Raw genomic sequence first — 12,030 nt, forward strand, 5'->3', positions numbered from 1 at the left:
CCAAAACAACGAAAACCTCATTGAATGGAAAATTCTAGCGTAAGATCCTTGTATAATAAATGTTTAGTACACCTCATGTATTTTATTTTTTAAAAATAATGGCAACCTTTTATTCATAAGAAACGTATGTATATGCATGTATTAATCGAGGCACGTAATTCATACCGTCTATATACTTATATTTATCTGTATGTGTGGGAGCATTGCTATGAATTTTCAGATATAATCTGAAGTGTCAATTAAAAATTCATCCAATGAAAAATTAATTTGTAAACATTATATATAAGAATGCAAATGCTGAATTTGTATGATTCCGTAATTGGAATCACAATGTATCACACCATGCAGCCTAGAAAAGTTCTAAGGCTTGAAAACAAGAAGAAATCTGATGCTTCTTCTAGTCTTCGGAAGTCGTTTCGAAAGCAATGTAAAACGTTCTCCTGTTACGGTCAGAAACGAGAGAGTCTCTCTTTATACAAACCTCGATCAATGACGATCTCTGCACGCTCCAGTTTGCATCCACGTGTACGTTATGATATGAGGAACTTTTCAGTTGCATGTAGAGAATACAAGAACTGCACAGATTCCTTTCACTTTTCAGATTTGTTGGGTGAAAATATGAAAAGTTATTTTCCTTATCATCAAATCATTGAAAATGGTATCGCTTCAGAATCGGATATCAGTAGTATACCATGTACGATTAACGTCATTGGATCACCAAAGGTTGGAAAAACATCACTTATTCAAAGGTTCAAAAGTAGATCCAAATGCATCCCTGAATTTCAAACATGCAGAGGTAGGTATACTCTGGTTATTTACTCTAATAGAGAAACATAGAACTACATTTTAAGAAGAATATTATAGTATTTTTTTTCCATAGATGATGAGTTCAATCAAAAGATTCTATTGAGGGTTGATGATAAGGTCGTTCATTTGGTATTCCATGAGACAGATTTGCGTATGCAAGTAAGTACATTTCTTTAAACATGGTATACAAACTTTAAAGGTGAACACTGTTACTACTGTGTACTTTTGGTCTAATTTGTAGCGAGATATTCCTCACCGAGATTCAGACGCCTTCCTTCTTGTGTATTCATTGGAGGACCGCCGGTCTTTGTCAACTGCTGCCAACATATTGCGACTAATGCGGAATAAATACAAAGCACCTCTCCGATTTTCCTTGTTGCCAATAAGACTGATCTTGTCGGGAAAGTGTCCATTTCAAAAGATGGTGAGATTTCTTATTGCTTACATTTCTTCTTGGCATGATCAATACCAATCTACTTCATCATTGATATCAACATTATGATCAACGTTCTCTTATTGTTATTCAATACAGTATTTTAATGTTTTCTATTTAAATTAACCTGTCATTTTCTTTTTCTCTTTTTTACTTTGCAGATGGTAAACTTTTAGAAAAGGAATTCAAGTGTAAATACATGGAAACCTCACTTTTGCATAAAACTGATTTCAACGAACTGCTTCTCGACATCATTAGAAAAATTTTAGTCAAAGACGAATTCTCTAATGATGAAGAATCTATTAGCTTTGAGCTGGACTCTTTACCAGCAACAAAAAAAATAATGAAGGGTCCATTGTTAAGATTACTATCTAGCATATTCAAGTGCTGTTCAAAGTAACAATTTGAACTTATAAATCGAATTCAATTTGTTTCATTTACATGCTGTTTAGATTGATTGAATGTTGTTTAACGTCCCGTTCGAGAATCTTTCACTCATATTGAGATGTCACCATATACCGGTGAAGGGGTTCAAATTTAGACCTTTACTCGGCACTCTTGGCTATTGAGCAGTGAGGGTTCTTTACGCCTACTGTGACACGGGCCTCGGTTTGTAAGGTATCATTTGAAGGACCTGCAACTTTCACTACAACGTGCTGAGTGCTTGGTGAAGGAACAGTTCCTACATGTACCTATTTTTCATCGACTTGGGTCAGTCGCGGCCATGATTCCAACACACGACCTTCCGATCACGCAGCCATGCTATAGAGAGAAAAGGAAGCTTTAACTGATAAAAATTTAAACATGCTCAAACTTCTTGAAAGAAGTAGGTATGGCTCTCGCTTTATTGTGCCCTAAAAATCCATGTTTTCAAAATGTTTTGAAACTGGCTTAAATATGAGGTTAGTATATGACTGTGATAAATCAGGAAAGAATATTGCATGAAGGAGGACCATTCTGGAAATATGACGTCATGAATCTGATGCATTTCTCTGTTTTAAACAGAAAAAAACCTAAAAATGTCCCATTTCAAGGGTTATTTTCCTTAAGTGTCCACAGCCGTCGTCCACTTTAATTTTCGGATATGGTGTGTAAAATTCTTTGAAAAATTACATATATCATAATTTATGCAGGCGATAAATGTGATCTATATTTTCTAGAAGAAAATTCAATTGAAAATTGATGTCTTCTGCAACATTTTAAGAAAATACGGAAAAATGCACAAGTTCATGACGTCACAATTAGCATTTAGAAGGTCATTTTAAAAAAAATAATGTGTATGATCTTTCTGCGTGGAATTTCAATGATTCAGAAAGCATGAGTTTTAGTTTTTTACATCACTTTCATATTTAAGAAAAATATAGGGCAAGGTTGGTATTGAAACCCTACCTTGTTCTTTATCAACAATTGCATATTCAGATACTGAGAAATATTTTTAAATAAAAGATTCTTGACTTGAAGTTCTGTATTTTTTACAATACCCTGTTTTTGTTTTATTATAAACGATTATGTTATTAAAAGGCCCTGTTTGAAGATCTGTAAATGCTTAAGGACAGCATTTCACAAACTCTGCAGTCGTTATAACGACTTATTTGCAAAAACAACCAATCATTGAACAATATTTTTACTGTTTTATAGCATGTTGACTATGGACTACTCCGTTTACCTAATCAATACATAGGGCTCTTACAGAGGGTCATTGCATGTGGGACCGATCGACAACGCATGCTTACTCATCCTCGGCACATGATCCCAAATCTCGTATTTTGCTCCTGTTCACGGTTCAAATTGTTTATGGATTTGTGAGATTGACCACCTTTTGTTATCTTCGCATTTAACAGTTGGACGTTAAATGAACACATGAAGACTTTTTGACGTCAGGGTTCTCCATGATTTCTTATTTAACTGTGGCACAAGACTTACACGAGGTGCTAATAATTTTGATCTTTTAGCGACCGAATTCGCGAAGTTACCACCGAATGAATTGAAAAACACACAGCTTTTATTAATCACTAGTTTGATACACAAACGGTGATATAAATATTTGACAAATTCTGAATAATAAATTTAATGTTAATTAAAAACATGCAATTAATGGATGTCTATTTTAACATAGTAGTAACAAAATTATAATGTTACCAATATGTAAGTGTATTGTGAAAAAGCCCCCCCCCCCTTTCCAAACACATCAACCTACAAACATAATTATGAATAGACAAATATAAAGCTAAAGAATCTGAAATATATTTGAACAGCAATAACAAGTTTTATTTGTTTAACACTTGAAAAAAAATTCTGCTTACAAAGAAAAAGGTGAAGATAATACGGAAGCCCTGGAGGGACACTGACTTACTTGTTATAACGTTTTGTTATAGCTTATTTGTTGTAAGTTATTTGTTATGACTTTTTATTTCTGGTTAGGACTAAGTGTAACGTAGCTATGCAGAACGTGTATCTTGACTTACGTTTCTTTGAAAATTATATGTTTAGTCCTAGTGTAACCATGGTTTTTTGATTGATTAATTGTAGTTTAACGTCCAGCAGGTATGTTTACAAAACTTTCCTAAAAATTGTCTTAAGAAAGTTCCTAAGAATAATCTTAGGAAAATTTTAGGATGATCCAAAGACAAACTTAGGCATGAAAATCAAAGCTGACTTAGGGTCGTCCTAAACTAGGACGTCTTAACTTAAGAAATGGTCGTACATAAATCTAAAAATGGACATTAAGCAAAATTTGAAGTTTATTATACTGAATAAAATCCTAAAACACCATATATAATGTATCTAGATAATATTATTTACTAAATTGATTTTTTTTTGATGCGAAAAAAAAAAATAGATGAAAATAAGGAAACTTGATAGGATAACTTTTTACATTATCCTAACAAAAATTACTAATCTTATAGTAAATAAGTATTCTAGTGTATATAGTAAATAAATATTCTAGTACTTTGATTTACTATGAATCTTTAAATAACTTGGGGGGGGGGTGAGTGGATGGTTTTTTTTTAACCCTTCATACCTCTTAAAGATAATGCCAAAGATGTACATCATAGTAACAATATGTGAATTTATACACGTAATATTTCCTATTATTAATATTAAAAAAAATGCATGTTAAAAGTTAGGAAAATGACAATAATGATAATTTAATTAAAATGATTTCTAATTCACAGTAAGTAAACACTGAAATTTCGAGAATAAACACAGTTACCTTAAGTTTTTTTTTTAATTTTTTTATTTATTTTTTTTTTTGTAGTAAATATGTTATAGAATATTATTTGCTCATCCTGAATCATAAAAAAACTCTAGACTTGTCCGTGGATGCTAAGAATAATATTCTATATTCAGTCAAACAAGTTCGTTTTATACGTACCCCGTGTTTATATTATGAAAAAAAAGGATCAAATTTTTCAATCGGAAATTCATATCATAAAGTACAGAAAAACAAAGTTATGTTATTTTTCCAAATGTTCAAATGCGTCTATAATTTTTCTAATAGCAAGCATGACTGGCAATACATGTAAATGAAAAAGTGAATAAAGCTATTAACAATGACCATAGAAGAATTGTGGAGGAGATGAAAAAAAATGGTTATCTTACATGACACAACGTCATCAAGTATAACTAGCAAGGGATGGAGCAAAACATTTGAATAAAACAATAGTACATGTAACTCTTTGAAAATTGTTTACTTATATTGTGTTATATGAGAGAGAGAGAGAGAGAGAGAGAGAGAGAAAGAGAAAGAGAGAGATGGGTATAAGAAGATTTAGACCAAAAACAGATGAACAAATGTATTCAAATATTTCTAATGCATATTATTTTGCAATATTTGGTAGATCAAGATGGTTGTCAAAGTCTCTGAACGCTTTATCAAGTCTACTAAGTCAATTTCGACTAGCTACAAGCAATCTAGGCCACTGATGCCCGTACGGTATCTTATGACAGAGATTAAAGTTTCTCAAATGCAAATCAAGCTCCAAGGTCAAGAGATAAAAAAATGTTGTTACTCAAAGAAAGTGTCCATAGATATACCTGGTAAATATGCAAGCCCAAGCACCAATGCGACCATTCAAAAAGTTATGGTCAAGGTTAATGTATTCTAAAAGTGGGTCAAAATCCAAGGCCGAAGAGAATAAGTCAAAATTAATGGTACACAGGGGAAGACCTTGACATAAGAAATACACAGGCAAAATATAAAAGTCCTAGCACAAACTGTTCAAGTTTTTGCTGAGGTTAAAGTTTTTCAAAAGTAGGTCAAACTCCAAGGTCAAAAATTCAAAATTGTTGGTATCCAAAGAAAGGTCTTGTTACAAGGAATACACATGTGAAATATAAATACCATAGCTCCAACCAATTAGAAGTTATAGACAAGGTAAAGTTTTTGCAGACAAACAGACAGACAGACGGACGGAAGGACAAAAACTATACACCCCCGAATCTATGATACGGAGGCATAATAAAACGAGATTCATATGAGAATTGCAAACCTCAGACCACAAAGACATCTTATAAATTTATTTATCATAAGTATAAATGATTAGAGAGTGCTGCAGGGAAGAGGGTGTTCTTAATGCAGGTCGATCGACAAAGGCTCGCTGTGCATTTATTTTCTTTATAGAATCAGGGAGGTGCTTTGAAATGCTTTTAGCAAAGTGTATATCACTGTAATAACAATATCAAAATGAAATATACAAACATTCGATATAACCCACATTCCATTTGATACCAAATTGTAATCAAGAAAAGCCAGGTTTTATTAAAGATTTTTAGAAAATTACCAATTTTTAAATAGCTGTAGTCGCAGCATTTGAGGGCGCGGGGTTTCATTTTTGTATAGCTTCAATTATTTAACAAGAAACTGACATACTATATGTGTAAATGTAATACAAACAGACATACGTATCTCTTGATTGAATCTGAGAAAACACCTTCTAGACACCTTCTAGTTAAAAATATGTTTGCTAGTACTATCAATGAATGGTTAAATTCAGATAGTCGTGTAACAAAGCTTAGCTTTATATCATATATGCTGAATTTTATTGAAAGATTACCTTTCTTAATTTTAAAACGTCCACAAAATCCTCAATGATAAGAAAACATCAGGATTTCTTTCTTAAAAACTTTGAGTACATACAAACCTAACAATGTTAGTTTGTCATTTTGCTTTATTATTTTCAAAGCAGGTATGTCTCAGGTAAGCTTCAATAACCTTATTATACAGAAAATGTTAAGCACTGATTCGCAAGTTATTAGTCGAGATAAGGAAAATTTTATATGCACTCCAAGTAGCAAGGTGTAGGCAATAAATGTATCGAATTGTGCATAGAAATGCTTAGAGGTGATCTTTAGAAATTGCAGTACGACTGCTTCTGCTTAATGGTCTGCTGCTGAGATTGCTCTCGAGACCCAAGACACTGAAAAAAACCTATAACTGATTCCATGTGAATCCTTTTTCCATGCCATGTCCGCTTCATATCTAACCACTGAAATATGGCTGCATGTTCTTCTAACTGGCCATGTACAACTATTATTTTAAATTTTGTAGCCATCTTAACCGTGGGAGGGCAATTCTTTTGCCCTTATGATGAGTATTTCTTTACACATTTCTGTGATAAAGTTTGATTGGATATTGTTATTTTATTGGTTGCAATATTTTTCTTGAAGAGACGGAGTATTCTTAAAATCATTCCTTGTAAATTAAGACCGACGTTGGTACCCTTTACCTTATTGTATATACAGTGATAAAGTAAAGTCAAACATTTGTGTTACTGATTCTAGTGAAAATAGCAGCGTTTTTTTTCCTTATATAACTGGTACCGATAAACGGCACCATTCCCAATGCCAAAAAAAAAAAAAAAACCGTTAATTTTTCCCAATTTTGAGACTAAAAATTCCCCATTTAACTGCCAAGCAACAGACTATGATGACATTGTATTTCTTCTTAAATGAAACATTGTACAAGTTTAGTAATAGTATCACTTCCGCTTAAGTCGAAAGTAGAGATTAGTCGTAATATGGCGGGACCTGTGGTGTAGACAGCGAAGTGTCATACATTTTGACAAATTAAAAGCATGAAAATGCGAAAACAAGGGACATTGGTATGAAAAACAATAAATACTTATTGTTTATTCTTTAAAAAACTCATGTTTAAAACATGAGGTTGGAATAAACTGAAAATACATTTTATTTGTTTAAATGACGGAAAATTCTCCTTTGTTCTACTTCGATCTATTTTTCCCAATTGAACCAGTACCGGACCATTTCATGATGGGTAGAAAAAAATCGCTGAATAGTCCTCCTAAGCTCAAGAGGATTTAAAATATTATTTATTCATCTGCGCTGAAAGATTGTATATTAAAGTACAGTGGTGCAACCTTTTTACGTGAATAATGCGAATAAAATTAGAACAAATGAAAAGGAAACATTTTTGCTTTCAGTTAACATTAAGATTTTCGAAAGCAATGATAAAGATTAAAAATAATGACCAGTTATCAGACTCCTAAATTAAGCAGCAAAGAACACAAATCGTGAACACTGCAAAACACTGACCCCGAGAAACACCGGAGTTTGGAACAAGCACCTTTAGAAACATTAAACCAAAAATATACTGCAGTTCTGTTCTACAGTTTATTAGAATTCCCTTAACTTTGTAGAGTTTTATACAAAATAATCCATAAAATTATTTCGACACAACAAAATAATCTTTTTTAATATCTAATTATTGTTATTCAGTAATGTACACGAAAAGCAATGTCCTCGAATAATTCGTATTTATAAAAAGATCAAAAGCAACTCAGTCCCAATGGATTTTTTTTGTTTGTTTGTTTGTTTGTTTGTTGTTTAACGTCCCCCTCGAGAATTCTTCACTCATACGGAGACGCCACCACTTGCCGGTGGAGGGAGAGCTGCAAATTTTGACCTATGCTCGGCACTCAGGGCCATTGAGCAGTGAGGGATCTTTTTCGTGCCAGCACCTACTGCGACACGGGACCTCAGTTTATATATGGTCTCATCTGATGGACCGGTCTCCACGTCCTACAGTGAGATTCGAATCCGTGGATCAACTCCTTACTCCGCGACTCTAGAGCAGACGCTCTACCACTGTGCCACGTGGGCGACCAGTCCCAATGGAAAAGGCGAGAAAAATATAGAATAATAAGGTGCGTTCATTCTTATACAGATTTTTAATTTTTTTTTTTTTAAACAGATGTTGGTCTTAATAAAATTGGATACAAGCAGAGTACCAAAAAATTGAAATGCTTTTATAATCAGTTTATTCTAGTTGAATTCATTGGCAATTTTCGGATTTTATTTTGGGGGGGGGGCATTTTGATTTATTTGCCAAAAAGAAAGAGAGAAAGAAAGAAAACTTCCTCACTTCCAAAGTGTGTGTCATTCTTCAAAGTAGAAATGCAAATGTTTGAAAAGGCAACAAGTCATGAAATTAGGTATATCGTTATCGAATCGAATAAAGAATGAAAATTTAAAGAAATGCTTAATTTTATTGGAAAAGTCTTATGAATGTATTTGTTTCAAGGTTTAATTTGGCAAATTCTGGGAAATCACATGTTTATGCACCCAAATTTAACTTCTTAGAATGCTACAAATTATTTCAAACTTTAACCAATGTTGAGATAAATGCTGATATTGTCAAGGATACATGTAAGTCCTTGGATTTCCCAGGTAACTTTAATATTTCAATGTAGTTGCTTATTTGGTTTTCTGAAAATATAATTAGCAAAATAAAATTCTAGCGAATAGAAGTGATATACAGTAATTGGTATTTGGTTTGATTTGCACAACGTCTTTCTTATAGAGTAACTCGACACTGTTGTTAATTAAATTGATGCTCAAAGATATAGCCAATGAAATCAACCCATTTATAAATCTTTTGGAAGAAAAGGACTTAAGGGAATACAACATCTGTAAATTTTACTAATTTTGAATTCGAACAATGTATCACATCATGCAACCTAGAAAAATTCTAAGACTTGAACACAAGAAGAAACCTGATGCTTCTTCGAGTCCTCAGAAGTCATTCCGAATTCAATGTAATACTTTTTCCGGCTACGGACATAAACAGACGAATGCATATTTATTTAAACCTCGATCTATGACATTTTCTGCAAGCCCCAGTTTGCATAGACGCGAGAGTCACGATAGAAGAAATTTTGCAAGAAGAGGACACAAATGCTGCGTAGATTCCTTCCACGTTTCTACTCTTTTTGGTAAAAATTTGAAACGCAATGGCCCTTTCGACCAAAATATTGAAGATGGAATAACTTCAAAGTCAGATGATGTACATAATGTCACATGTAAGATTAACGTCATTGGATCACCAAAGGTTGGAAAAACATCACTTATACAAAGATTAAAACGTAGACAATGGAATCCTGACTTCCCAGCATGCGGAGGTAAGTTTATATCTGGATTATGTATTAAAATATATATATATACTGGCACTACTTTTCGTCAGAAGAGTAGTATTTTAAACCATTAATCTTTGTAGATGATGTGTGCAAACAGAAAGTCCAAGTGAGGGTTGACGATAAGGTGGTTCGTTTGGTATTCCATGAGACAGATTTGCGTATGCAGGTATTCATAGAGTAACGGTATTACATAATACATGTGTTTGATAGCAATTGATTTTACAACAAGTTAGTGAAGATTGCATTTTTGAACGTCTTAGAAATGCGTATATTTATATTTATATTTATCTAGTATATTGAAGTATTTAGTGACATTTGGCGTTGTTATTGATTTAGCGGAAGTTTAATTTCGCAGAGGGCGCGAAATAGAATACATAGTCCAATGTAACACACTTATAATGCTTTCTTTAAACATGAATGGTAAGTTTTACCGTTGGATAACTTTAATACTGTGTTGATTTTGACTCATTTGCAGCGAGATATTCCTCACCAAGATTCAGACGCCTTCCTTCTTGTGTATTCGTTGGAGGATCGCCGGACTTTGTCAACTGCTGCCAAAATATTGCGACAAATGCGGAATAAATACAAAGTAACCTCTCCGATATTTCTTATCGCCAATAAGTTGGATCTTGTCGGCAAAGTGTCCATTTCAAAAGATGGTGAGTTTTTTTTTAATTACTAAACATTATTTTTGGACAGTTCAATACATGTCTGTCTCAATCTGTTTCATAATTGAATTTAACATTATAATCAAGCTTTTCTTATTGTTATTCAATGCAGTATATTCATGCTTTTTATTCTAAGCAACCAGATATTTTCTTTTTCTCTATGTTGCTTTTCAGATGGTAAACTTTTAGAAAAGGAATTCAAGTGTAAATACATGGAAACCTCACTTTTGCATCAAACTGATTTCCACGAACTGTTTCTCGACATCATTAGAAATATTTTAGTCAAAGATGAATTCTACTATGATGAAGAATCTATCTTTGAGCTGGACTCTTTACCTGCAAACAAAAAGAAAATCAAAGGACCAATGTTCAGATTTCTATCTAGCATATTCAAGTGCTGTTCAAAATAACAATTAGTAAACACAGTAGGTTTATGAAAAAAATCGAAGTTCTATTTGGTTTTATGTACATGGTTCTTAGAGTATGGTATGCGCTGGAAAATATTGAACATACACAAGTTTGATGAAATCTAAGAATGACGGAGTACTAGAATACTGATGCTGAGAATGTTATTTTCATTTAAAATATCTTGATTTTTTTCAGCCACTAGCATGTGTTTTGATGTTAGAAATCGTTCTGCTATCGAAAAACTTTGTTAATGTGTAATAAAATTTGTGGCCACAAAAAAATTCCTGGCTACAATTTTTTTTTGCCACGAAATAAAATTTGTGAATTCTTAATAAATAAAGTTGCCACGTATGATGTTAGTATATATTTTGCTTGTAAAGTAAATGATTATGTAACGGGTTGGAAACTGTTTTAACATCTGTACGAATTTTACTGCAGTGACATTATAAAAAGTTATTTTGCAACACCTTTTTTCTTAAAACATTATATATACTGAAAAGAAAAGGATACCTACATATACATGTATAATTAAAAGTTAGCATTTATTAATATGCGACAAAAATGCAATTTTCCATCTTCTTTCATTCATAATTTTCATTTATCAAGGCATGATATCGAATCAAACGGCATTTTAGCACTGCAGTATTTCATTATAGGGAGTAGGGTGTCTGAACCCTAAAATTCAAAATTTCAAACGTCGATATGGCGTGTTTCCACATTCTGCATTAACAGCCGTTGGTATCATATTGAGCACGAAAGTTGCTCAGATGAGTGATTCGTGGAATAGGGGTGAGGTTTTACTCCTCTTTAATTGCTTGCCTCAGCTCATTGGTAGCGTTTAAAATTGGATATGGAAGTCAAATTTCTTTGATCGATTTCCATCCATAAGGGACAATTTTTTACCACTCTGTGTCAGTCCGGTTTTAGTCACCTGGAAATCTTGGCATACACTAGCAACGTGTTTCTTTTTATGTAGAATGATGTTGTAAAGGGATGGCCTGTGTGCTTTGAGGTCTGCCTTTATGAGATTATTGCGTACAGTTTTCTCTCCAATTCTGACATTGCAGCGTCAGAATAATACTAGCAGTTGTACTCACAGTTGAAAACCTGTTCCATCGTTGGATTAAAGGATTAAATTGATCTATCTATCCTAATGTCCCCTGAAATAAGGCTCGTTTCTTAGATGGTTTTAATGCTCCTTGTATTACAATAAAATGCTTAGCAATTTCATTGTGATGCTGTTTTTGTATTAGTAATGCAATAAATAGACCTTTTAGAA

General features: G+C 33.0%; 1 protein-coding gene across 1 annotated transcript; it reads left to right on the forward strand.

The window, feature by feature from the left end:
* The first annotated feature begins 330 nt into the window (after positions 1-330).
* On the forward strand, positions 331-10,753 carry LOC133193974 (GTP-binding protein Rit1-like). Its single transcript, XM_061329886.1, has 8 exons — positions 331-448; positions 881-966; positions 1,049-1,231; positions 1,402-1,404; positions 9,567-9,660; positions 9,756-9,841; positions 10,151-10,334; positions 10,518-10,753. Exons 1-8 carry the CDS (start codon positions 331-333, stop codon positions 10,751-10,753), a joined length of 990 nt encoding a protein of 329 aa, XP_061185870.1.
* Positions 10,754-12,030: the final 1,277 nt, after the last annotated feature.

Source organism: Saccostrea echinata, unplaced genomic scaffold, assembly GCF_033153115.1.
Source record: "Saccostrea echinata isolate AGI-Se365-2 ecotype Australia unplaced genomic scaffold, CSIRO_AGI_Sech_v1 ptg000028l, whole genome shotgun sequence".
Classification (NCBI taxonomy): Eukaryota; Metazoa; Mollusca; class Bivalvia; order Ostreida; family Ostreidae; genus Saccostrea; species Saccostrea echinata.

What these genes read in the sequence shown, in the direction of transcription:
- LOC133193974 (XM_061329886.1), top strand. Translation starts at nt 331, where the DNA reads ATGTATCACACCATGCAGCCTAGAAAAGTTCTAAGGCTTGAAAACAAG. An exon ending in AGACAGATTTGCGTATGCAG is followed by an intron (nt 9,842 to 10,150) that starts GTATTCATAGAG and finishes ACTCATTTGCAG; the next exon opens with CGAGATATTCCTCACCAAGA. An exon ending in AGTGTCCATTTCAAAAGATG is followed by an intron (nt 10,335 to 10,517) that starts GTGAGTTTTTTT and finishes GTTGCTTTTCAG; the next exon opens with ATGGTAAACTTTTAGAAAAG.